We start from the raw sequence: 24279 nt of genomic DNA, 5'->3' as shown, positions 1-24279 counted from the left end.
AGCTGTCACCCCCAACCAACCTGATGCTCTCAGCCTCAGAGATTTCATACGTTCACGTGATGAAGCCAGGCTAAGGGAATGCAAACAAGGAGGTTGTGTATAAAGAATAACTAGTGGTAGAAGGTGACAAATCAGCAGGCATTGGCATTTGGAGTGCAGAAGGCAAAGGGTGCTACAGTCTGAGCAGCTTTTCATTGCTCTGGTGAAACAAAGCAGCTGCAAACCCAGTTAAAGTATCCCATAAACCAGAGGTGTTCTGTGTTCCCCAGATGGAAACACAATATTCAGAGCATATTCATGCCATGAACGAGCGCATAAATGGTAAAAGAAAAAAAAACATTGAAACTCTTTCTCTGGGAGTGTCATTTGATATTACATTAACACATGGAAATGACTTTTTTAGAGATAATTATCTCTGAAGTGCAGATCTGTATTTTATGTACTTCAGTCTTCCTGGTATCTAGAAACACGCTCGGCTGTGCCAGATCTGCATTACTATAAAGTGTTGGTTTTGGTACTTCCTGCCAGTCTTATTTTTTTGAATGAACAGTGAAATAATCAGTGACGTGAATATTGAACTATGCATTCAATGGATGTTGAATCAAGAGGTGTTAAGCCCCTGATCCCATTTTAGCAATTAGCATTTAAAAGATAAATGGAAGAAAACATGAAAGCACCGCTAGTATCTCTGCAGATGATGGGAAGCTTGGTGGAATGATAAACAGGATTGAGAAAGAGCCAGTTCTACATGGTGGCGTTGTTTGGTAGGAGGGGAACTCATTCAAGCAATGTGTCTGAATATACATAGCTAGGGAAGGTCACACACCTGGAAGTAAAAACCCTGTGTCACTCTTACAAGTTGAAGGACTGTGGAAACCAACAGTTGGAAATCGGTAGACAGAGATCAAATAGAAGGAACGCGAACTCTCAGTGCAGTACTGCAACTCACGCTTCTCAGCTATATAAAGGTTATTTACTGTTCTGTCAATCTGTGCATCAGCTGCAAACTTTCTTAGCAACACTTCTTTCACTGAGTAGAAGCGGACAAATTGCACTGAGAATTGCAATAGTATGTGGCACATTTTGGTGCTTACCCTCACCAGAAGAGCTTGAAAAATTGAAAAGATGAAGGAGCCACAAGTGTAATTTCAAATGTGTAAAGCCTATTTCATGGTGGTTTTGAAAAGTATCAGTCCATGACATTTCTTAAAGAGAATGACAAAAACATCAACACCACAACAACAAAACACAACCCACTCTGATAACAGGAGGAGAAGCAAAACTTTGCTTAGCTTAAAAGGCAATAAGGATATACAATGTAAAGTTGGAAAGTGAAGTAAGACTTAATTTAGGTCGTAAATAAGGCATATTTTTTAGGAACTGGAACAACATATAAAAATAAACCATAGTTTTCACATAAAAAACTTTTCAAAAGTGTCTGCTGTGTAATGACCACTGATCTAAATGAGAAATAGGCAGGCAGATATCTCTGTACCTTACTCTCACATCTTTAAGATCCTTATTCCAACATACAAGTTGAGGGATACACTTCATTATTCTTTGCAGAATCTCTTCTGAGCACCTTGGACAGACATGTAAGTCACAAGCAAATGTTCACACTGTAATATATCCTCTAGAGAAAGAGAGATGTCATTGTAAAAAGGCAGCTGTGAGATTCTCTTACTAAACTGAACCACCAGAATTACAAAGCAGAGGTTCAGACTGTGTGAATTCCTATTCACAGGTATTGAGATGTCACCATCAGTCGGGTATACCTGAAGAAGGTTTGGCAGATGGGGAAAATGACTAGGAGAGAGAAGACCATCCTCATTAACAATTTTTCCCAAAGTAAAACTCTAATCCATGGACTATTACTTGAAAATGTGCTTCCACTTCAGACAGGAAAAATCAGTATTGCACACCAGCAAAAGTCTCCTTAATGCCCAAGAACCAGCTCAGATGATGATTTTATAAACAATTTCCCAGATTTGTTCCTAGTTTTGCATACAACTTAACAAATCTTTGGGTACAATGGGGTGAGCAACTATATGAATCTAGTTAAATGTATTTTGTATTTTGAGTGGTATTTGCTTCAATGCATATTAGTATGTTGAAATTTTAAAAGGAAGGCATTTATGTAGCAGATACGAAGGTCTCAGGGTAGCACATAAACCAACAAATTTCCTTCTTTCTAGAGATAAATTCCTGTAAGAATACCAGAAAATATAAGGAAGTACTGTATATCTGGCCCCCAGTGCTTCTTATACCATCTTTTCTCCAATTTTCCAGACAGATATGGATGACAGGCCAGCACTACTTTTTTCTTTGTGAAGTCCATTGACTTAGCCATTTTTTCTGCTGGTGGATTTCATTTAACTCACAGAGGGTAAGTATGACCATTCACCATTTCTGCTGGCAGTCTCTAAGAACACTTATCTAGGCAGCAGTATTTGCATATAAAACTGAGCTTCAGTTACAAAAGACAGGAGTCATTAAAAGCACTGCTTAGGTTACACCCAAAAATATGTGAAGCATTTTTGAGATCTAGAAAAAGATAGCTCTCTGCTGTGAACAATGATTGAAGGTCTCCTCAGACACCCCGGCTGGATTAAGCACTGGAAATAATAGCAGAATTGGGTTTTCTATTTACTGTAGTAAAGCCACCTTGTCTATAAACTCCTTATTGCTGCAAACCGAAGGTGTGCGTCTGGGGAGGGCACGTTTTTCCCCTTGATGTTCCAGGACATGGAAATACAATCCTTTTTCAGACACAGATGTTTGCAATAGAAAACTTTCACTCCGCTCTCTTCTGTTTTTAATCTGCTCATGACAGGAAACACAGATTCAAAATGAATGTAAAGAACACAGCCACCATAACTGATGATAATACAAAAGAACATCTAGGAAAGATTTCTTTTTTCCACAGTACATTACAGGGAGAAAAGGTTTACAGATTTCAGAAGATTCTAGGTGTTTTTCTTTCTCAGTGGTTACCAGTAGAATGTTTTTCCATGAACTTCACAGGATATAGCTCTCTGCAACGCTATGATACTATCAACAGTTTCAGCATACAAAAGACAACACAACACTTCTTCATGCTTTCTGCCAGATCTTCAGTGATTTCAATACTACCCCGCCAAAGCTTCATTGAACAGACAGATGTATAAAATGGGTCAAAGATTCTTCCATAGCATGTGTAAAATGTAAAATGAAACAGGTAAGAGTAATTGATTCACCCTCTTCAGCCAGTCTTGCTACTAACCTCCAGGCTCTTGAGAATTTCAAAGCTGTGCTTTTAAACTATGTCAGCCTACATGTCTCAAGTGAAGTACTTTTATGTATGACAATGTGAACAGGTTCTCTTACTCTCTTCTTTAGCCCCCACCCTACTTAATCTTCGTTCTTTATCAACTGCAGTTTGCCTAAATCACCTTTCCTTGCTCTTTCATTCAGGCAGTACCATGCTAATGACATCCTTCACTTAAAAAACAACAGGAGTTACAGTATTTACATGGTAAATTCATTTATCTCACTGTGTCACACACTGTTTGATCTGTGCCCATTTTGCCTGTTTAGACTATGAGCTCTTTGGAGACAGGAATGTCACCCGGTGTACACTTGAGCAATGCATAGCAAAAAGGGATCCTATTTTAAACAGTACCTGATCAATATTGTAGGAAATAAAGACATTATAATTACCCTTCCCCTGAGCTACATTAAAAAACATGATCAAGCATTCAGAAAATGAGAAATGGCAGCATCAACTCTGTGATATGATTTTAATTAATTTCTCACTCTTCCTCTCTATATGTATTAGCATTCTGTCTCTAGCTATATGATATCACACTATTTTTTTCTGCAAGGCTCTTGTTTCATTGATTATTCTTCAGGTTTTTAAATATTTTTTATTCAAAATGGTGTCCTAAAACTTTCATAACATAGGGTTTTCTGTCATAATCCTTCCATTAAGTAGAAATGTATTAATTTCTTCTACATTATTCTTCTTTACTTTTATTAGAGAACATGAATGATTCAAGAGTATTAGTGAAATCATTTTGACAATGCTGACTTGAATAGCTGTTACTCTGTTTTGAAGATAGAAGCTAAAGCACAAATATATGAAGCATAAAACATAAAAATTACATGTTAAATTAACAGAGGTTCTAATATTTTAGGCTGTTTTATGTTTTTAGCATGTGGCATATTAGAAGTACAGTAGCAAAAGATTAGTTTTTATCTAGGAGTGCACAGAATTTCTGCTCACTTTTCAGGAGAGGAACAAAAACTGATTTGGTGCCCATGATTTTTGACAGTGGCAAGGGATAAAGCCAGGTTTTCAAAATTCAGTCATCTTCTTTAACCGCTCTTCCTTTTTACAATCTGCTGCCAACAAACAAATGACTTCTAATTTCTACATTAAATAAGGCAAGGAAGTTATGCATAAAAACTCTCTACTGGTTCCTAACTAATTCCCAGAACCCCATTCACATTGTAGATCAACCAATGCTTGTGTAAAGCACTGCCTCTTCAAAGCTTAAAAAAGTTCTGGGGGCCATAGCCCAGCTATAGAGGTTTTTCTACCCCGAGGAAAAAAAAAAACAACACAGTATCACAGACTTTCTCTTCTGCTCCTTTTCACTAATCACTTATTTGAGCAGATGTGTAAGTTTTCTCTTCAATACATTCATGGCTATCGCCTGTAGTTTTTTCCTTGATTTTTCAGTATTTTTTCCTTTCAGTATTTTTTTCCTTGATTGTTCAATAAATCTTTTCTATATTTTGAAGCATGGAAACCCAAAGTGGGCTTCATATTTACTGACTGAAAATAGTACTAAAAATCACTTAAATGACCATTTCAGCTACAGCACTGCACTAGCAAGTAGAGTTGCTTGTCAACACAAACTAGATCTTTCTCAGAATCACTGTTTTCCAGGGGGGACACACTCACCTGAAAAATACGGTCTAGAACTCTTGTCTCTAAATCAAGTCAGTCTGGCTGTATTAAAAGCAAGAATTGCACTAATGATATTTTGACTGAGTTCTAATTCGTGCTCATATTTTACTGGTATTTTCCTAATTTGAGGGCTCAGTAGAGGTTCCACACATTTAAACAGTCTTGCACGGGTTCACAATGTGCATTGGGGTAATACGGGTGGGGGAAGTGTTTAGGAATCATACATGAGAAAAAGTCAGAAGAGTTTTGGCAGCAGCAGGAGATTTCAGAAGGCAGTAAGTATGAGCAGTGAATCTTCCTCCTCATCTCACTAGGCCACCTCTCAGGATACAAGCAGTATTTTCTTCTCTGGGACTTTTAAGCCAATTTCTTCCTCTTCTCACCCACCTTGTACATTGACACCATTCTCCCTCTCTGCCTGCACCAAGAATATCCCCTGCTTACTCTTCTGCTCCTGCTAGATTTCTGTCATAGTAGCTTTTCTTGTGTTAAAGAGCTACTGTGAATATTGCATTGAATTCTTTTTGTTGTTGTTCAGCTTGAGTTTGGGTTCAACAAAGACTTCAAAGTAATAACACAGGCTCAGTTCTAGTTAAAAAAAAAAAAACAACCAACCAACTTGAATTAAAGTTTTTATTTTCGTTTCAGTTTGATTTTAAAACATGCTCTGTTTTAAAACACTCTTATTATCAGAGCAGTCTGAGAGATCACCATGTGTTTAGTGTTATTTACAAGTCTGACAATATTTGTGTCACGGGCATATTTCAACATAAATTATTCAGGATCTATTTCCATATTACTGGTAAGAATACTGATTAGGGCAAAGCTCTAGTCACCATAGAACTCAACTAAATGTCTCCTCATTCAAATGTAGCACGTACTTTTGGAGAGTTGTCAGCTAATCAGCCCTTTGTCACCTAATGTGTGCTTCTCTGGTGTGGTTAATCAGAATGCTCTGAGGTACTAGGTCAAAGGTATTACAAAAGTCTAAAAAGCATCATCTTTTACTGTTCCATTTATTAACTCAAATTTTAATAACTTTGAAAATTAACACTTATACTGTTAAACTAGTATTAATTATACTTTCATTCCTTAGTCTTTTACCACTGAATCCCACACAGCTTTTTTTTCTTCATCATTTTTGCCTCAAACCAATGTCTGACTTACTAATTTATAACATTATATTTGTATTTGTCAGTATATATATATTTGTCAGTAGATGCCAAAAGCTTTCTCCTTGGTACTTACATTCTGGAAAAGAGTTTGGTTTTGAATTCTTTACAACTGAAATATTGTCTTAACATTTAATCATCACATTATCTCAATTTTCTTTACAACTTTTGGAAGCTTAAGTTTATATTCCATTTATCCCTCCAGCATTGTCCTCTTCACTGTGTTAAAGACAGCTCTACCTGCTGTAATTAGTCTCCAGCAGAGAACAGTTCTAGTTGTGAGGCAGAGGTTAAGCTTCTGTGCATCCTTCCCACCATCAGGGTTGTTGTCTGATGGACCACTCAAAGCATGTCTTCAGTCTCAGCTTAGTGAGGCAGCCACGGGCTCTTGCCTAATATCCTGCAGGCTCAGGCCCAGAAAATCACAAAAAATATCACCTGGATTTTTCCATTTTTCATCTTCTCCCCTGATGTTTCCTACAATTCCACCAGCTCCACATGATTTTTGCCTAGTTATGTTCTCAAAATTGGCTGACATTTTTGCTGAAACGTAACACTGAGTAAAAACATCAGGCAAAGATTACTGCTGCACACTGAAGTTTTTAGCTCAAATTATAAGCAATATCTATAGTGATGATAAAAATGATGAAAAAATTACATGTACAATTTCTGACTTCAAAATAAAGTTATTGTTGACTATGCAAAGTAGAATTTTTACACTTTGTATTATAGTAGTGTCTGGGGAACTAAATGAATATTAGTGTACTAAGTACTCCAGTGTACTAAGCACGGTACAGACAGACTTTTAACATTTTAAAAACGTTATAACTAATGCATCAAAGTGAAAATAAATAGTTATGTAAACTTACAGCACTTTCAGCTATTAAAATCACTTTAGGAATTTACAGTTAGGAACATTCTGTGGTAATATCCTCAGTGACAGGGTTTGGACTAATCTTGCTCAGTACTGAGTTGGCTAATGGAAATAATCACCCATATGATGCATAGTGCCACTGCTAACAAACCTGCAAGTGCACCTTCTTTCCAGATTGCTAGTTTGTTTCCCCATCACCTGAACATGGGTAACAAGCATTTTGTGTGGGAATTGAACTGGGTAGAAATTAACCAGGAAGAAACCCGGCACCCTTTCCAAAAGAGCCAGCACCAAGAGCTGATGTGCAAGAGTCTTCAGGAGCAAGTTACACCTCATTTATAGCTTCAGTGTTACTCATTTGTTTTGGTTCTGTTATCTGTGCCACCAACATAAGGACATGGAGCTGTTGGAGCAAGTCCAGAGGAGGCCACGAGGATGATCAGGGGACTGGAGCACCTCCTGTATGGAGACCGGCTGAGAAAGTTGGGGCTGTTCAACCTGGAGAAGAGAAGCTGCGTGGATACCTCAGAGCAGCGCCCAGTGTCTGAAGAGGGCTACAATGATGCTGGAGAGGGACTCTTCAGGGGCTGCAGCAATAGGACAAGGGATGATGCATTCAAGCTTAAACAGGGAAGATTTAGGTTAGATATACAGAAGGAGTTCTTTACTGTGAGGGTGGTGAAGCGCTGGAACAGGTTGCCCAAAAAAGTGGTAAATGCTCCATTCCTGGCAGTGTTCAAGGTCAGGTTGGACATAGCCTTGGGTTACATGGTCTAGTGTGAGGTGTCCCTGCCTATGGCGGGAGGGTTGGAACTGGATGATCTTAAGGTCCTTTCCAATCCAAACCATTCTGTGATTCTACAATGCACTGGAAGCAACGTGAGCACTAAGACTGGATTTTTGGGGACATACCATGTCAGGGGTGAAAGACGAAGAGAGCTGCTCTTGGTGTTTGGGGCAAAGCAGGGTAGATTCAAAGCGGAGATTTCAAGGTTTTCTGTGGGTACGGACTTTAGCTACTTTGCTGATTAAAGACAAGTGAGGCCCGCAGAGGTGGGCATCTTCATACAAGAGCCAGGCTGCAGATCTCTTGGTGAAAACGCTGCCGCGGGCACACTTCAGATACCCGAGAGGAGCACGGGTCGGTGAGATCTCGGGGGTTATACAGGGTTGGAAGGGACAAACTGCTGATAAGGACAGTTTCAAGGGCAATGAGGCAGGACACGTAAGCAGACATGCGAGGCGCTTCACGACCAACGGACAACCTGACCCCCCCGCTCCCTCGCGTCCCTGCAATGCCCACGCCTGCGCTAACCACCGCCGCGGTGCTCAGCTCCCCTGACAGCTCGCCTTCCGCTGCCGGCACTGCGCATGCACACTAGCATTCCAGCCCCCGGCCCGGCCGCTGAGTAGCGCATGCGCGGCGCCTTCCGGGCTCCCGGCATGTTTTTTCCCCACCCCCACAAAGCCCTTCCCGCCTTTGCCATGGCGACACCGAGTGGCTTGATCCGGGCCCTGCACCGCGGGACTCTCAGCCAGGTAACCGGCCTGGGGCACCAGGCACGTCCCGTGGGGTCCCTTCCCGGGTTCCCCAGCTTCAGCTGAGCCCTGCGCTCCTGCGCTCCAGGCGAGATCGGCCCCGCCATCAACCCGCCCCCTTTGCAGCGGGCCAGCTCGGCGCATGCGCGGTGAGGAGGCCGGGGCGGTGGCGGCGCGGGGCCGGGCAAGGCAGGGTGGGATGCTCCTCTCGCCGTTTTTCACCCCGCCCTTTGCTCGACCCCATCCTTTCTGCTGTCCAGTCGGTTGTCTCTGCCGCCTCTCAGCTGTATGAGCTCCTGCCCTGCGGGGCACACGGGGTTTGGAGCACGGGAATGAGGGAGGGAGACAGGCCTGAGCTAGCGAGTGAGGTGTGGGGGCTCGCCTGGTCCGTGTCCTCGGGTCGTTCAGGCGCTGAGGTACCACGGGACGTTATTTGAGGTTCGGCGTTGGTCTGTACTTTTTCCTTAGAGCATCATTTTCCGGCTTTAAACGTAACTACAGGCCACAAACACCCGTCTTCTCCAGCAGCATGGGTGTCTGAACATTAGTTAGAGCATGTATGTAAACCCTACATCTTGCTACTTGCACAGCTTTGGTGGGGTGTAGTAGTAGTTAAACTTGCTTAATGCATATGAGATTCGCATTGTAAGGAGCAGGAGCTTGCCCGTTTTCCCCCATTCCATGACAAATTTGAAATAGATGAGCAAATTATTGCGTTGGTCATATTTGGGATGATACGTGTGTATGGGGACATAACCTAAGGGTCAGCCAGTTTGGGTAGGAATATATTCAGTGAGTGTGTGTTAATAGGTAGCCTTCTTCATAGAAACTTTTCTGTCTGTGAATGATTTGCCTTCCTAGTCTAAGTTTTTATGTAGCTTGTAGTCTTGCTTTTAAAATTGGTCAAAGAATTATTTATTAAGCTGATGACAATAATACTACATGTTGAAGTCATTTTAGTGAATGTTTGTTTCTCTTAGCTGGACAATTCTTTGTCATTAACATTGTGCTTACATTCATGTATCATCCAGATCCTGAATGGTATACTATGTTTCTATACTGGAATGCTGTCCAGAATGGGGTCAGGATAGATGTGTCTCATGTTACTTGTGAGGAGAAACAGAAATAAGGAGATCAGAGATGGCTTTTGGTTTCTTGCTGTAATCCCTGCTAAGTGTAACCTTGCAGCAACTGAATTTTATCTGTTAACCACAGGGCTGTTACTCTTAGAATTTCAAGCTAAAGCACAGCACTCATACACAAAAGGTTGGTGTGTATAGTGATGAGTAAACTACAAGTTCTGGAAATGCTTGAGTTATTTCAGAACTAGGATTTTTAAGGTTAAACATAAGAAATTAAGGCATATTTCGATTACTTCTCAAGACAGCTAACAGCATGCAAATAACCTTGATTCTGCTCTTTCTGTTGAGGAGCTGGAGTGAGAGGAAAAGAGGAAGAACCTGTTATCCCATATGAAACTTTCCTAACCAGTATTTTACTTAGTAACTGAATGCTTCTTAGTAGATGTTACTATGAGGCAGAGGTAAGGTTTCCGCTTACATTTTTTTGCTTCAGAATTCGGTTGTGTGTAAGACCACTTTGAATTTTAACTACATAGAAGGCCTAAACAGTCTAACTATGACAAACTCAATCAGCTTTTGAGTGTTTCCTTTCCTTTAGGCGCTTTGGTTTCATTTCACCTCAATCTTGCTAGGTTTTTAACACTTAACATTTGAACAGTTACACTGTCCCTATATTTTGTTTGCCAAATCAAACAAAATGCAGCTGCTGCAAAGATGCCTCAAACCACTCTTTAGTTTTAGACCAAGAACTGCAAAATGCCTTGAAAAATATTGAAAGGGCTTGTGTATGCTTATCTTTCGAGTTACTCATGGTGACTCTTTGAGATCCATTCAGTATCCTAGCAGGTGGTCTCCCCTGCCTTCATTCCTTTAGCAAAAGATTCCAGTTTATTTTACATAATAGAAAAATCTGCTCTGAGTGAACTTGACTCTGTTACAACTTAATGTTTGTTCTGATATGAACTTCTTTGTCATCTGAGTCACCCGTCAGATCAAGGTTACTTCTCAGGTGCTTTGTCACCTGGTTACTGTTACCTGATGACCTCTAGATGTGATAGGTCTGAGAATGGACTTGCTTCCTGCTTTTCTTTAAATATTTTCTTTTAAAACCCAAGAAGCCCAAAGTTACTGTTGGTGATGTGACTTCCTACTGCCTGCCCTCAGATAACAGCAGTGATCTGAGTTGCTTCTCTGTAAATGTGCAAGTCCAATATGCTGTGGGCTTTTGTCACTTTTCTCTCTCACTTTAAGTGCCTTCTTACGTCTGGAAAGAATTGCACTGGAATTGAAGTGGTACTTCAGTGCTTCTTCAAAAGAATTGAAAGAAAAAAAAAAAAGCCCTGGCTTCCTAATTTATGCTGTTTCTGTTGCCAGGCTGGACTTCAGAGTGCTTTTACTATTATGGCAGACAGTTTGGAACAGATCATGTATTTGCTGTGTGCTAATGAGGAATATTTAGATTTCAAGCTGGAAATACATTTGTCTTCAAGCTTCAGCAGTATATAGCTACTGGCACCCTTATAGTTTTAATAATTTAGCTTTTGCTAATGCAGACATAGCTATTTTAAGGAGTAATTTCTGCGGTTTCAGCTTTGTTTCATTGTATTGCTCAGTTCATCCTTATGCTGGCTTTATTATGCTGTGGAAAAGTTCCTCTATACTTTTTGTTGTGTGTATTTCTAGTACACAACTAGAATACGTAGGCGTAATATATGTGGTTAAGAAAAAAGTAACATTTTGTTGGACAGATTCCTTATTTTATGGGCATCTTGATTTTTAAGAGCTTATTTTCAAACTCCTTGATTTACTCTTCTTAAGTGGTCTCTAAACTACAGTTATACAAAGTCATTTTGTCAAGTCTGTTTCTTTGTTAAGACACTCTTAAAAATGGCAACTAACAGGTACTCCAGGAAATTACTGATAACATGCTGAGAAATCCAACTATGGCATAACCTGTCAGTGGGAAAATTTAATCCAAGGTGATTCAGTTGGTGTGTGACCTGATAAAATAGGAATTAGGTTTAGTCCTGTCAGCAAAGCTCTGGAATTTGCTGCTCGGTTATATCTTACTAAATCAGGCCTCACACTGTGTCAGCCAGTGAATTACATCAGTATCTTCAACTGATAATCTCGCTGGAGTCTTACTGTTGCAAAGCCAAATAATTTAAGATCAGAAGTGGCTAGTAGTCAAATCCTAGCCTGTGTAGGCTTTCTTTTCTCCAGTTCAGACTTTAATTGCTAACTATCACATCTGCTGATGTTAACAGCAAAATCCTAAGTGAACGAAGTAAAGATAGGGACTGTTTGTGCTTAGGTGGTTACAGAAGAAAATCTTACCTATCGGCAGCACTACCAATGCCAGTGACTAAACTGTGGAGCATTTCTCTACTGTTGTGAACTCAACCTGTTGGACAGGGTATCTCTTTTTCTTCTCTCTATCCCATAATGGACTTCTGATTTGTTCAGAGAGAAGCCTAGTCAGCATTGCACATACCCCTTCAGCTCCTGCTACACAGCATGCTTTAGACATAGCAGGAGGTAGTTTACTGCCTTCACTGTTACCCTTGTGAAGTAGAAGAATGATGAATTCTTGCTTTAGATTGCAGAGTCTCATGCATCACTAGATGGCTTTCCAGGCTTCCTTCAAGGAAAATTAAGGAGTTTTTGGCACCATTTTTTTTTCCTAGTAGCAAAGTAGTTATCAGTATTACAGTTATTGTAAGAATACTCTAATATCTATACTGCTTTTCTTCCTGCAAACATCTTTTAAAACAAAACCATTTTGCTGCCTTTTTCCCTACCCTGATCTCTGCTGTTTGATATATAAGGCTTTCCCTGACCTTCACACATGGCTCTATTGTTATTGCTAACCTATATGTTTTGCTGCCCTACCTGCCTTATCACCTTCACAGGAGTGATGCATCTGGAAGTGGATTCTCTTGCAGCTTCATGTAATACAGAACTGCATCTTCCAGCCATGAGACTTGGCATTTTTTAAACACAAAATACTTTCCTCTTTGGTGCTAGAGTTTGGTGGGTTTTTTTCTGGCACTCAAAGTTGGATTTGGTATAATAAAACTCAGGACAGTAACTCTAGAAGACACCATTCAGATTATACAAAGAGAAGATTGGTTTGAGTCCCACAGTCCCAAGGATGCTGCTTCTACCTGTTGGTCAGTGTGGCACAGAAAACAGCTCTGGTGAATGTTTAGTCACAACCACTTTGAGCACAAGACTTTCAAATCCAAGGAATCTTAGCCAACATTGTAATCTGATGGTAATTTTATCAGCTTGTTTAGGAATGTTCATGTTCCTTTACCTGAGTTAATTCCTGGAAAACTGCCACAGAACAGATCCCTGTGTGTAGTTTCTCTAGCTTGCTTTATGGTTTGTGACCAAAGATAGTGCTAGCATCAAGATGCATTTACTAAATGGATCTCAAGGCCTATTTTAGACTAATCTGGCATCTTTTGCTCTTAACAACTCCATGTTTGCTGTTTTTTTTCTCTAGTTATCTTCTAGGGAATTGCAGAAGATTATTTTTTTCTCTGAGAATTGATGCTAAGCAGACTACCACCCTTCTGCTTCTCTTTTCCTGTGTTTTTGGAGACAGGAATGGCATTTGTCCTTTTTTGGTCTTCTGATCCTTTGCTGGGCCTCTGTGAACCTCCCTGATCCTGGTCAGTATTGTCACTACTTTAAGAAGAGATCTTCAGATGAAATTTGATTCATTTTTTGTGGAAGTCTTGTTCTTTCTGTATTCAAGCACCTAGTCACTCCCTTGTTGTTATTGTGCTGTTGTTATTGTGCTGCTCATATTAATGACTGGCCATGTTTCATACATTTTAATGAAGCTGACTGTGAGAAAGGCAGAAGGGTTGTTTTGGAAAAGACCATTAAAGTGGGGTTTTTTTGCCCAGAATGCAAATTTAATCTTGATAATTTTGAGCTATAGTTACCGTATGAGTTCTGGAGAAAGGAAAAAACCTGAAATTACCAGGCCCTAATTCTTACCTACAATTTCGAAGATCGTAGGTAAAACTCCAGTGGGAGGGAGAGCTGTTTTTGTCATCATTCAGATTTGTTATGAATGAAATGCAAACAGTTTAAAAGTGTTCCCATCTTGTACTTGTTGGTGTCACTTTTGTTACCCAGTAATGAAATGAGTCCCCAGATGTCTGTAACAAACTGCACACATAAACAGGTTACTGCAGCAGGTCCAGGCAGTTGTGTACTGAGGTTGACGGATGAGCAGACAGGTTTTGCAGTGCCTGCCTTGGATTTGAGTTTGTGACTGTCCCCATCGTGGCATCTCTTTTTTTTTTTTTTTTTTTCCTCTAGTCAGCATAAACTTTGAAAGTAGTAAAGTGCTTTTGACTGAGGGAAAAAAAGCTGGAAATGCAAATAACCTGTTAGATGGCTGTTTCCTGTTGCACAGTATGGGGTGGTTCACCATGTTGTAAACTACGGGACCTTTAGGAAAGATCTAAGTGACTTGAGAAGTGCTTTCCAAATACAAGCGGCCTCTGTTGTGGATTCATGTGTAAAAATTGGTAGCTTTTTTAGATTTTTATTTCCTGTTTTCCTGAATTTGAACTTTTTTTGCTATTGTTGTTGTTGGACACAAATACTTAAAGTTATTTAGTTACCCAACTTCTCTCAAAACCAGCTGCAGTTAGAAAAAGTTCCAGCCTTTGGATTAAAGCTCTTGTGTCTCCTATCCAGGTTGGAATGCAAGACTATGATTCTCTGATTCTTTCCTAATCAATCATTTGTTATTATTTTAATCACTAATTGTTTTATGTTTAATCCTCTAGAGAAACTAGATCTGATCTTTCAGTAAAGCATTCAAAAGTTCTCTAGGCCAGAATGAACCCGTTAGTTGTGTATCATTTTCAGAGCTAAAGGGAAGTTAGTATGCACTTTTAATATGTTTCTTGGGTCTTCACTGAGTTTAAGAGAAATCAGATTTCCACACAGATTTATTAGACCTTCAACTGGTAGAGAAACTACTCATCTGCCTTGCTTAATGCCTTGTCTCTGATGGATTCTGGACACTGCTGTAGCTGCACAGGAGAGAGCACCCATTGTAGACAGAAATGAAGGATCTTTGAGGCGTGAATGGGTCCTATTCATTTCCTTAATGGACTTCTAACAATAAACTCTGCCAAATGTAGATTGTTTTAGCAGGAAACACCCCTTTCTTCTGGCATCTTGGCAGGGCTTGGGTAGAGTCCCACCATTCTTTCTGCCTCTGGCCCTTGCTTTCAGTCTCTTGGCTGAGCCTGTTTTTTCTCTTGAGAGACTTCTGGTTTTATTAACTTGCTTTTGTACAGTGAGTTTAGTGAAAGATGCAACTCTGGGAGTTCTGGACGTTGAAGGTCTGTGTAAATCTCTCCAGTATGTATGTTGGGCAAACGTATCGTGAATTACACAGTCTGTAGTGGATCACCTCTGTCTCTGCACCGCAGACTGGGGGTCTTGTTTTACACTGTTTCATTGGCAGCTAGAATTTCCATTTACCAATACAGCAAGTGCTATTCTAGACATTAACAGTTCCTTTTTCCATGACACAAGTTGTGGTTTTGCTGGGACTCTAGGTTAGATGAACAAACACTTTGTGGAGTTGACTCAAATTACAGGAGGATCAGAAGCTGAAGTGAAGAAACCCCCTTACCATGAAGTCAGTTAAGTCACAGATCAGAGCATAGATCTTTTTGAGCTCTGCTGAGTTTATAAGTAGTGAATTGAAATTGTTTTCCTTTTGGTTATTTGAGCCGTGTCTATAACAACTGCGTTCTTGGAGTCCCCAGCTCAGACAACTCACAGAGAAGATTTGATGCTTTCTGTTGTATCAGACAAATCTGTATATCCACTGGGCAGATTAAACACATTTTTGCTCATAGAGATAGCCACCTTGAAAGCAGGCTGAAGTTCTCACCACCAGGGAAAGGAAATAGATACATATTTGTACCTACGTAGACATACAAATGAACAATGAAGTATATATACTTTTCATTTCCTTCATTCTTCTGCTGAAATGTGATGATTGCTACCAGAAATGAAATGTCTGCTTTTACTGTTAACTTGGAGTTCTTTGAATTATGCTTCCTGGGGCTGGCAGAAATCATGGAAAGGTGAAGATTACCCCATTGCTTTGGTAATATCTGCATGATATCTGACTGAAGAATGAGTGTTGTGTGGAGGGAGCACTACTAGGGGTTTTCTCAGTTTTCATGGTATTGCACATAGGACAAGCACTGTGTACAGTTCTGGTGTCCTCAATGTAAGAAGGATGTGGAACTGTTGGAGCAAGTCCAGAGGAGGCCACAAGGATGATCATGGGCTGGAGCACTTCCAGACGAAGACAGGCTGAGAAAGCTGGGGCCGTTCAGCCTGGAGAAGAAAACTGTGTGGAGATCTCAGAGAAGCCTTCCAGTATCTGAAGGGAGTTACAAGGATGCTGGAGAGGGACTCTTCATCAGGGACTGTAGTGATAGGACAAGGGATGATGGGTTTAACCTTAAACAGGGGAGGTTCAGGTTAGATATAAGGAAGAAGTTCTTTACTGTGAGGTTGGTGAGGTGCTGACACAGGTTGCCCAAAGAAGTGGTGAATGCTCCATCCCTGGCGGTGTTCAAGGCCAGGCTGGACAGAGCCTTGGGCAACATGGTCTGGTGTGAGGCATTTCTACCCATGTCAGTGGGGTTGGAACTGGATGATCTTAAGGTCCTTTCCAACCCAAAGCACTCTATGAATCTATATTATGAACTATAAGCAGGATGCTGATGTTTTCTTCATAAACAGGCAGATAACCTGCTACTATGCTTCATTTGTATTTAGATGGCACTTTCAGAACTGCATAGACAAGGAACTTTTCTTTTGTTTAAATTAACTTGTTTATAAATAAGGGGTTTGCAGCCTTAACGTGCACATTACAACATGGATTAAGTGCTGCTTATTGATATTCCAAGTGGGGTAAGCCTGTCTAGTTCACCTACTTAGGTGGGTGTCACTATTTATGTTCCTGTGCAGAAAGATCTCAGGGTTTGGTAATGCTGAGTTTCCATTTTTGAGGCTCAGAGCTCCTGTATAACTTCTAATTTCCAGAAGTATTCAGAAGTGGAAGTGATAGGAAATTCTATATGTACTTCCACTCTGACAGGTAGAGTATCATAGAATCATAGAATAGTTAAGGTTGGAAAGGACCTTAAGATCATCTAGTTCCAAACCCCCTGCCATGGCCAGGGACACCTCCCACTAAACTACGTCACCCAAGGCCTCATCCAGCCTGGCCTTGAACACCGCCAGGGATGGAGCATTCACAAATCCTTGGGCAACGCATTCCAGTGCCTCACCACCCTCCCAGTAAAGAAACTCCTCCTTATAGCCAATCTAAACTTCCCCTGTTTAAGTTTTAACCCATTACCCCTTGTCCTATCACTACAGTCCCTAATGAAGAGTCCCTCTCCAGCATCCTTATAGGCCCCCTTCAGATACTGGAAGGCTGCTATGAGGTCTCCACGCAGCCTTCTCTTCTCCAGGCTGAACAGACTCAACTTTCTCAGCCTGTCTTCATATGGGAGGTGCTCCAGTCCCCTGATCATCCTTGTGGCCCTCCTCTGGACTTGTTCCAACAGTTCCATGTCCTTTTTATGTTAAGGATAGCAGAACTGTGTACAATACTCCAAGTGAGGTCTTACGAGAGCAGACTAGAGGGGCAGGATCAGCTTCTTTGACCTGCTAGTCATGCTCCTTTTGATGCAGCCCAAGATACAGTTGGCTTTCTAGGCTGCAAGTGCACACTACTGGCTCATGTTAAGTTTTTCATCGACCAACACCCCCAAGTCCTTCGCAGGGCTGGTCTGAGTTTCTTCTCTGCCCAACCTGTAGCTGTGCCTGGGATTGCTCCAACCCAGGTGTAGGACCTTGCACTTGGCATGGTTATACTTCATAAGGTTGGCATCAGCCCACCTCACATGCATGTCAAGGTCCCTCTGGGTGGCATCCCTTCCCTCCAGTGTTATCAACCGAACCACACAGCTTGGTGTCATCGACAAACTTGCTGAGGGCACCCTCAATCCCACTGTCCATGTCACCGACAAAGATGTTGAACAAGACAGGTCCCAACACCGATCCCTGAGGGACACCACTCGTTACTGGTCTCCAGCTGGACATTGAGCCATTGACCACAACTCTGCGTGTGGCCATCCAGCCAGTTCTTTATCCACTGAGGGGTCCATCTATCAAATTGATGTCTCTCCAATTTAGAGACAAGGATGTCATGTGGGACAGTGTCGAACACTTTGCACAAGTCCAGGTAGATGACATCAACTGCTCTGCCCTTGTCCATCAATTCTGTAGCTCCATTGTAGTAGGCCACCAGATTGGTCAGGCAGGATTTCCCCTTAGTGAAGCCATGCTGGCTGTCACCAAGCACCTTGTTGTTTTTCATGTGCCTTAGCATGCCTTCCAGGAGAATCTGCTCCAATATTTTGCCAGGCAGAGAAGCGAGACTGACTGGTCTGTAATTCCCTGGGTGATCCATTTTCCCCTTCTTGAAAATGGGGGTTATATTACCCTTTTTCCAGTCATCAGGAACTTTACCTGACTGCCATGATTTTTCAAATATGATGGACAGTGGCTTAGCAACTTCATTCACCAGCTCCTTCAGGATGCATAGATGGATTTCATCAGGCTTGTGCATGTTCAGGTTCTTAAGGTGGTCTCAAACCAGATCCTCTCCTACAGTGGGCCTAGGGTTTTCATTCTCACAGTCCCTACGTCTGCCTTCCAAGACTTGGGTGGTGTGTTCAGAGCATTTGCCAGTGAAGACCAAGGCAAAGAAGTCATTAAGAACCTCAGCCTTCTCCAGATCCAGGGTAGCCAGTTCTCCTGATAGCTTCCGGAGAGGGCTCACGTTGTCCTTAGTGTGTCTTTCATTTGCAACGTACCTACAGAATCCCTTCCTGTTATCTTTCACATCCCTAGCCAAGTTTAATTCTAACTGGGCCTTAGCTTTCCTAACCTGGTCCCTAGCTTCCTGGACAACATCCCTGTATTCTTCCCAGGCCGCGTGTCCCTGCTTCCACCTTTTGTAAGCCTCTTTTTTTTTTTTCCCCTCTAAGTTTCCTCAGCAACTTCTTATCCATCCAAGGAGGTCTCCTGGCCCTCCTGCTGCACTTTCTTCTAGTTGGGATGCAACACTCCTGAGCTTGTAGCAGGTGATCCTTGGATATCAACCAACAGTCTTGGGCTTCCCTGCCCTCTAGGGCTATATCCCATGGAACCTTACTAAGGAGGTTCCTGAAGAGGGCAAAGTCTGCTCTCTTGAAGTCCAGGGCAGTGAGCTTGCTGCACGCTCTTCTCTCTGTCCTGAGGATCTCGAGCTTGACCATCTCATGATCACTACAACCAAGGTTGCCCTGGAGCATCCCATTTCCAACAAGCCCTTCCCTGTTGGTGAGCACGAGGTCAAGCATGGCACTTCTCCTTGTCGGCTCCTCCATTACTTGCAGAAGGAAGTTGTCTTCCACACAACTGAGGAACCTCCTGGATTGCTTGTGCCGGGCCATACCATCCCTTCAACAGATATCGGGGTGATTGAAGTCCCCCATGAGGACAAGGACCTGCGAGCGTGAGGCTGTTCCTATCTGTCTATAGAGCATTTCATCCACAGAGTCCTCTTGATCAGGCGGCCTGTAACAGATCTCCACAGTAATGTCCCCCATCGCTGTTCTCCCTTTAACCCTGACCCTCAAACTCTGTTAACTGACCACCTGTCCCCAGACAGAGTTCCATACTCTCCAGCCTATCCCTAACATAAATAGCGGCTCCCCCTCCCCGACTGCCGGGCCTGTCTTTTCTAAAGAACCTGTAACCTTCCATTCCAACACTCCAGTCATAGGTATCACAGAAACATGATGGGATGGCTCCTATTATATCATATTCTCATAGACGTGCACACATGTCTAATTCCTCTTGTTTGTTCCCCATACTACAGGTGTTTGTATAGAGGCATCTGAGCCAATCTCCAAATGAAGCCAGCTCACTGGGTGGAGAGACTGAAATATCTCTACATTGCTCCGAGCATTTATTATAGGTGCTGGCAACTGACTGGGAGTGTTGGGATGGAACGATGCCCCCCTCCCCCAACACATCTAGTTTAAAGCAACCTTGACCAGCCTGGCAAGCCTTCTACCAAAACTGTTCTTCCCCTTCGTTGTTAGACCACCTCCACCAGCCTCCAGTAGACCTTGCTTTCCAAATCAAGTCCCATGTTCTAAATACCCAAACCCCTGACTATGGCACCCCTGTTCTAACCATTTATTAACCTGGCAAATCCGCCTAGCCTTTTTAAGGTCTTCCCCTTTATCCTGGAGAATTGATGAAAAGACTGTCTGAGCTCCAGAGCCCCTAACCACGTCTCCCAGGGCTCTGTAGTCCTTCTTAATGTTTTCCAGGCTACTGCTATCTGTATCACTAGCACCCACATGGATGAGTAGAAGGGGGTAATAGTCAGTGGGACTTACTAGACCAGGCAGCCTCTCTGCAACATCCCTGATCCAAGCCCCTGCTAGGCAACACACCTCCCTTGAGACTGGATCAGGCCAACAGATGGATGCCTCTGTGCCTTTCAAAGTAGAGTCTCCTACTGCTATGACCTGCTGCTTTTTCCTGGCAGCACCAGTAGTGATCTTTACCAGTGCGTCAGCCAGTTGTTCATGTATATGTGGCTTTGAATCCCACCACTGTTGTTTCTGGTCACATAGACTCAGTGACAATCAAATAGTGTACCTTGGTCTTCATAGTGTCCTCCTCACAATCTAGATGCTGAACTATTAATCTCAGTTGGAAGGTCATTGGCCAGCATTGAAAAGCATTAAGTTGCCAACTTCTTCACAGCTCCCTAGGCTCACCATCTTCTTTTCTTTGCCAGATGCATGGCTCTGACTGGAATCCACCATGTTAGCTGTACTTTGGAAAAGACAGAGCAACATTTCCATGTCAATAAAAGACTCCAGGCTTCCTGATGCCAAAGATTCACATGGCAACTTTCTTCTGTCACTTTCTTTCACAGTTGGAGATGCTCTAATAACCCTGTACTTTAGCAGTGAGATTGCTAAATGGCATGTTTTGAGCTTATACAACAGCAAGAACAGGTCTTTTCAGGAATTGTGCCTTAATCCTAGGTCTTACAGGCATTCACTTCTCACCAGCATTGCTTTTTTACATTAACAGCCACAACGAAATATGGAGAGGTACAAACTTTTGATGACAGAACCACTTTCTGCTATCATTCCTAAAGAGATATAGTCACATTCTTATAGCCACATCAAAGTTTCTTTCAAAGGTGGTCTTTGACTTCTACTTGAATTGAGTTATCCATTTGCAAATATTTTTCTTGAAATCGCATACTTGCCAAGATGTGGGAAGACTTTACCTAATAGGAATCCATAGGGTGCTTTCCGTTTGCGTGGAAGAACAAAACCATTTCAAACATTTCAAAGCCTCTTTGTTGCTTATATAAGGGGAAAGAAGGGTCCAGCACCCTGAATTCCTGATTGAATCTCATTTTGCATCTCTGCTGGCAACAGATTAGCCCGTGCAATTTCTGTCAGCAGGAATGAGTGCATATTCTGCTCTTCATACATTTCCACTAAGCTTTTTGGGGTTGTATTTTGCAGGGTTGTTTTTTTTTGTTTGTTTGTTTCATTTTGTTCTGGTTTGTTGTTTTGGGATTTTTCTTTTCTGGAAGATGTCCACATTTAAGATCGTTGCAGAATGAAAGTAATGTTAGAACTTTGCATGTTCATCAAGCATTAAGCCAGGTCAGAACAGCCAAAGGTTCAGTCACTCCCTTCAGAGAGACGTTGTTACAGTTGACCATGCAACACTGATTGTAAGTCTCGAGTAGAATACTCACCAGTACTCAGAGTATTACACATCTCTGGGATACCTGCAGTATGAACAGCTTCTTTTACACTGGCATACTCCAAAGGGTGCATCCAAACTGGGAGTTAGTAATTTGCCTGGTTTGCTGTGGGCCAGTCTGGGTGATACAGGTAAGTTAGCAAGAGAGATATCATCTTTCTAAGAGAGCAATGAGCCTCACACACTGACTAGGGAGGTTTCATTTGCCATTTCTGGATTCAAGGTGTGTAAGAAGCAGTTGCTGTGACTTGGCTGGCATGTGCTGTGCCCATTCTAGTATTGCAGGTAATATGCTATAAACTTCTACATGATTTAGGTCTCAAACATGGTAAGCATTAACTGTACTGCTATAAATCCTCCCCTGTATTGGTTTTTGGTTTACATTCCTTAGACGTTAATGACCAAGGGACAGACTTGTTTAAGCAGGGGTTTATTGTACTAGTGCTTGAAGATGCACATTAGATATCAGTCCTGCAAGAACTTCCTCTTATATAAGCAAAGAATTTGCTCTGTATATAGAAAACTTCATCAGTTATAAATTCAGTCTGCTTGTTCCGTGGCAGTACAGACACTGTACTGATCCTGGTTTTAATTCAACCTCAGATTAAATTCCTTAGGGAGAGAAGATAGTTTATATGGGCTTTTGGGGCTCAGTGCTTTTATCTAAACTAGGGCATCCAGATGAGCTTCTGTGCTCCTGGACACAAGAACATGCCTTGGCTACATTCTCTTTGAGGGCAGGATGTGAGCACAAATGAACACCTCTGTGCCACTCATCTATTCTTCAGCTGTTGTTTGTCCTTTGTGTGGAAATAGCACAATCTGGTGATTTCAGAACCAACCTGCACTGATAAAACCAGTTTAAATGTAGTCTGTGAGTACTGTCTGCCTTGGGAAAACATTTGTAAAATTCTCTAGAAGTCCCTGATACAAGTATGATTCTTAGGTCTAAAATATTTAAATTGCCTGAGTGTGCTGTCAGCAAGTTTGCAGATGACACCAAGCTGAGTGGTGCAGTTGACACTGCTGAGGGACAGGATGCTATTTAGAGGGACTTGTCCAGGCTTGAGAGGGGGCCCATGCAAGCCCCATGAGGTTCAACTGGCCAAGTGCAGGGTCCTGCACGTGGGTCAGGGCAACCCCTGGTATCAATACAGGCTGGGGGATGAAGGGGTTGAGAGCAGCCCTGAGGAGAAGAGCTTGGGGGTACTGGTGGATGAAGAGCTGGACATGAGCTTGCAGTGTACACTTACAGCCCAGCGTATCCTGGGCTGCATCCAGAGGAACATGGCCAGCAGCTCAATGGAGGTGATTCTGCCCCTCTACTCTGGTGACAACCCACCTGGAGCACTGTGTCCAGCTCAGGGGTCTTCTGTACAGGAAAGACATGGACCTGTTGGAGGGGGTCCAGAGAAAGCCGCAAAAGTGACTAGACGCTGGAGTACCTCTCCTGTGAGAACTTGTCAGTTCTTAAAAGGGTGAGAAATAAGAAAGATGGCTAGAGACTTTTTAGTAGGGCCTGTTGTGACAGGATATGAGGTGATGGTTTTAAACTCAGTGAGGGGAGATTCAGGCTGGATGTGAGGAAAAAAATTCTTTACAATGAGGGCGGTAAAACACTGGCACAGGTTGCCCAAAGAGGTGGTGGATGCCCCATCGCTGGAGATTTTCAAAGCCAGGCTGAATGTGGTTCTGAGCAACCTGATCTAGTTGAAGATGTCCCTGCTCATTGTAGGGGGGTTGCACTAGATTACCTTCAAAGGTCCCTTTTATCCCAAACTATTGTATGATTCTATGATAGAATTCTCTTCAGCATAGACAAAGAGGACCAGCTGTAGCATTGTCCTTGTGCATGTGTGCACTTATTGCCACATCCTCCGGCCTGTCAGCAGCCATTAGGTGGTTTATGACTTTTCACCTGAGATGAATTCCAGGCAGTGACCACAGGGTGAAGGTTTTTGAACAGCTATGTTCATTTTGGCCCCATGTGAAATGAAGCCAACTTTTTCCTTGCTATAGGAAATTGCCAAGTAAAATAATGGAGAGGAAGTCAACTATTCTTTGGGTTTCTAGGACAATATTCTGAAGAAATGTAGTAATTCCAAACAAAAAAAAAAATGTTGTAAAACACATCCCTCTCACTGTAAGTTGATAGTCTTTGTATCCCATAAGGCCATCCTGGTAGCAGGCAGACTCCTCATTTGAACAAAGCCGTGAAGAAATACAGTAAACTCCCTTTCAGCTAGAAGTCAGAGAAGGAGGAAGAGCAAGGAGATGTTCTTAAGAGATCTGGATACTACTGGGATCAAAACCGTAGAACTTCTCTGATTTCTCTGGAAGTGTTTAGTTATGGGGGTATTCTTTAGCTGTTGTTTTGCTTTAGGATCGTGATGGTTTTGCTTCTTAAAATGGTTTCTTCTATTAATCTAAAATCATATCAACATTTTGTGTCTGAAATTACCTATCACTTAGAAACACAAGATTCTTTTCTTTACATTTTGACAGTGACACCTGTATCTTGTGGCAAAATGAGTGCTAATTCTTCACGTGTTTTTATCCTACTGAAGTAGTGTAAATTTCTAAATGTGGATATGATGTCCCAGTTTACCAGTATTAAATGTTAACCTGTATTTTACATCTCTCAACAACGTGGAATGTCAGTGTTCAGCTGTGAAAAGGCCTCAACTATGAAATTCAGTTAAATGTAGGTAGAAAAGCTTGAAT

General features: G+C 41.9%; 1 protein-coding gene across 1 annotated transcript in view; it reads left to right on the top strand.

Annotated features, from left to right (window-relative positions):
* Window positions 1-8485: 8485 nt before the first annotated feature.
* Window positions 8486-24279, top strand: part of WARS2 (tryptophanyl tRNA synthetase 2, mitochondrial) — a gene marked incomplete at both ends in the record, with an annotated part of 46689 nt that continues 30895 nt past the window's right edge. Inside the window, one exon of the mRNA XM_080612911.1 lies at window positions 8486-8539. Within this exon, the coding sequence (XP_080469037.1) occupies window positions 8486-8539 (54 nt within the window). The remainder of the gene's footprint in view (window positions 8540-24279) is intronic.

Source organism: Psittacula echo (assembly GCF_963264785.1).
Source record: "Psittacula echo genome assembly, chromosome: 3".
Lineage (NCBI taxonomy): Eukaryota > Metazoa > Chordata > Aves > Psittaciformes > Psittacidae > Psittacula > Psittacula echo.
The sequence above is the reverse complement of the archived record's forward strand: the minus strand, read 5'-3'. Positions and strand labels throughout refer to the sequence as shown.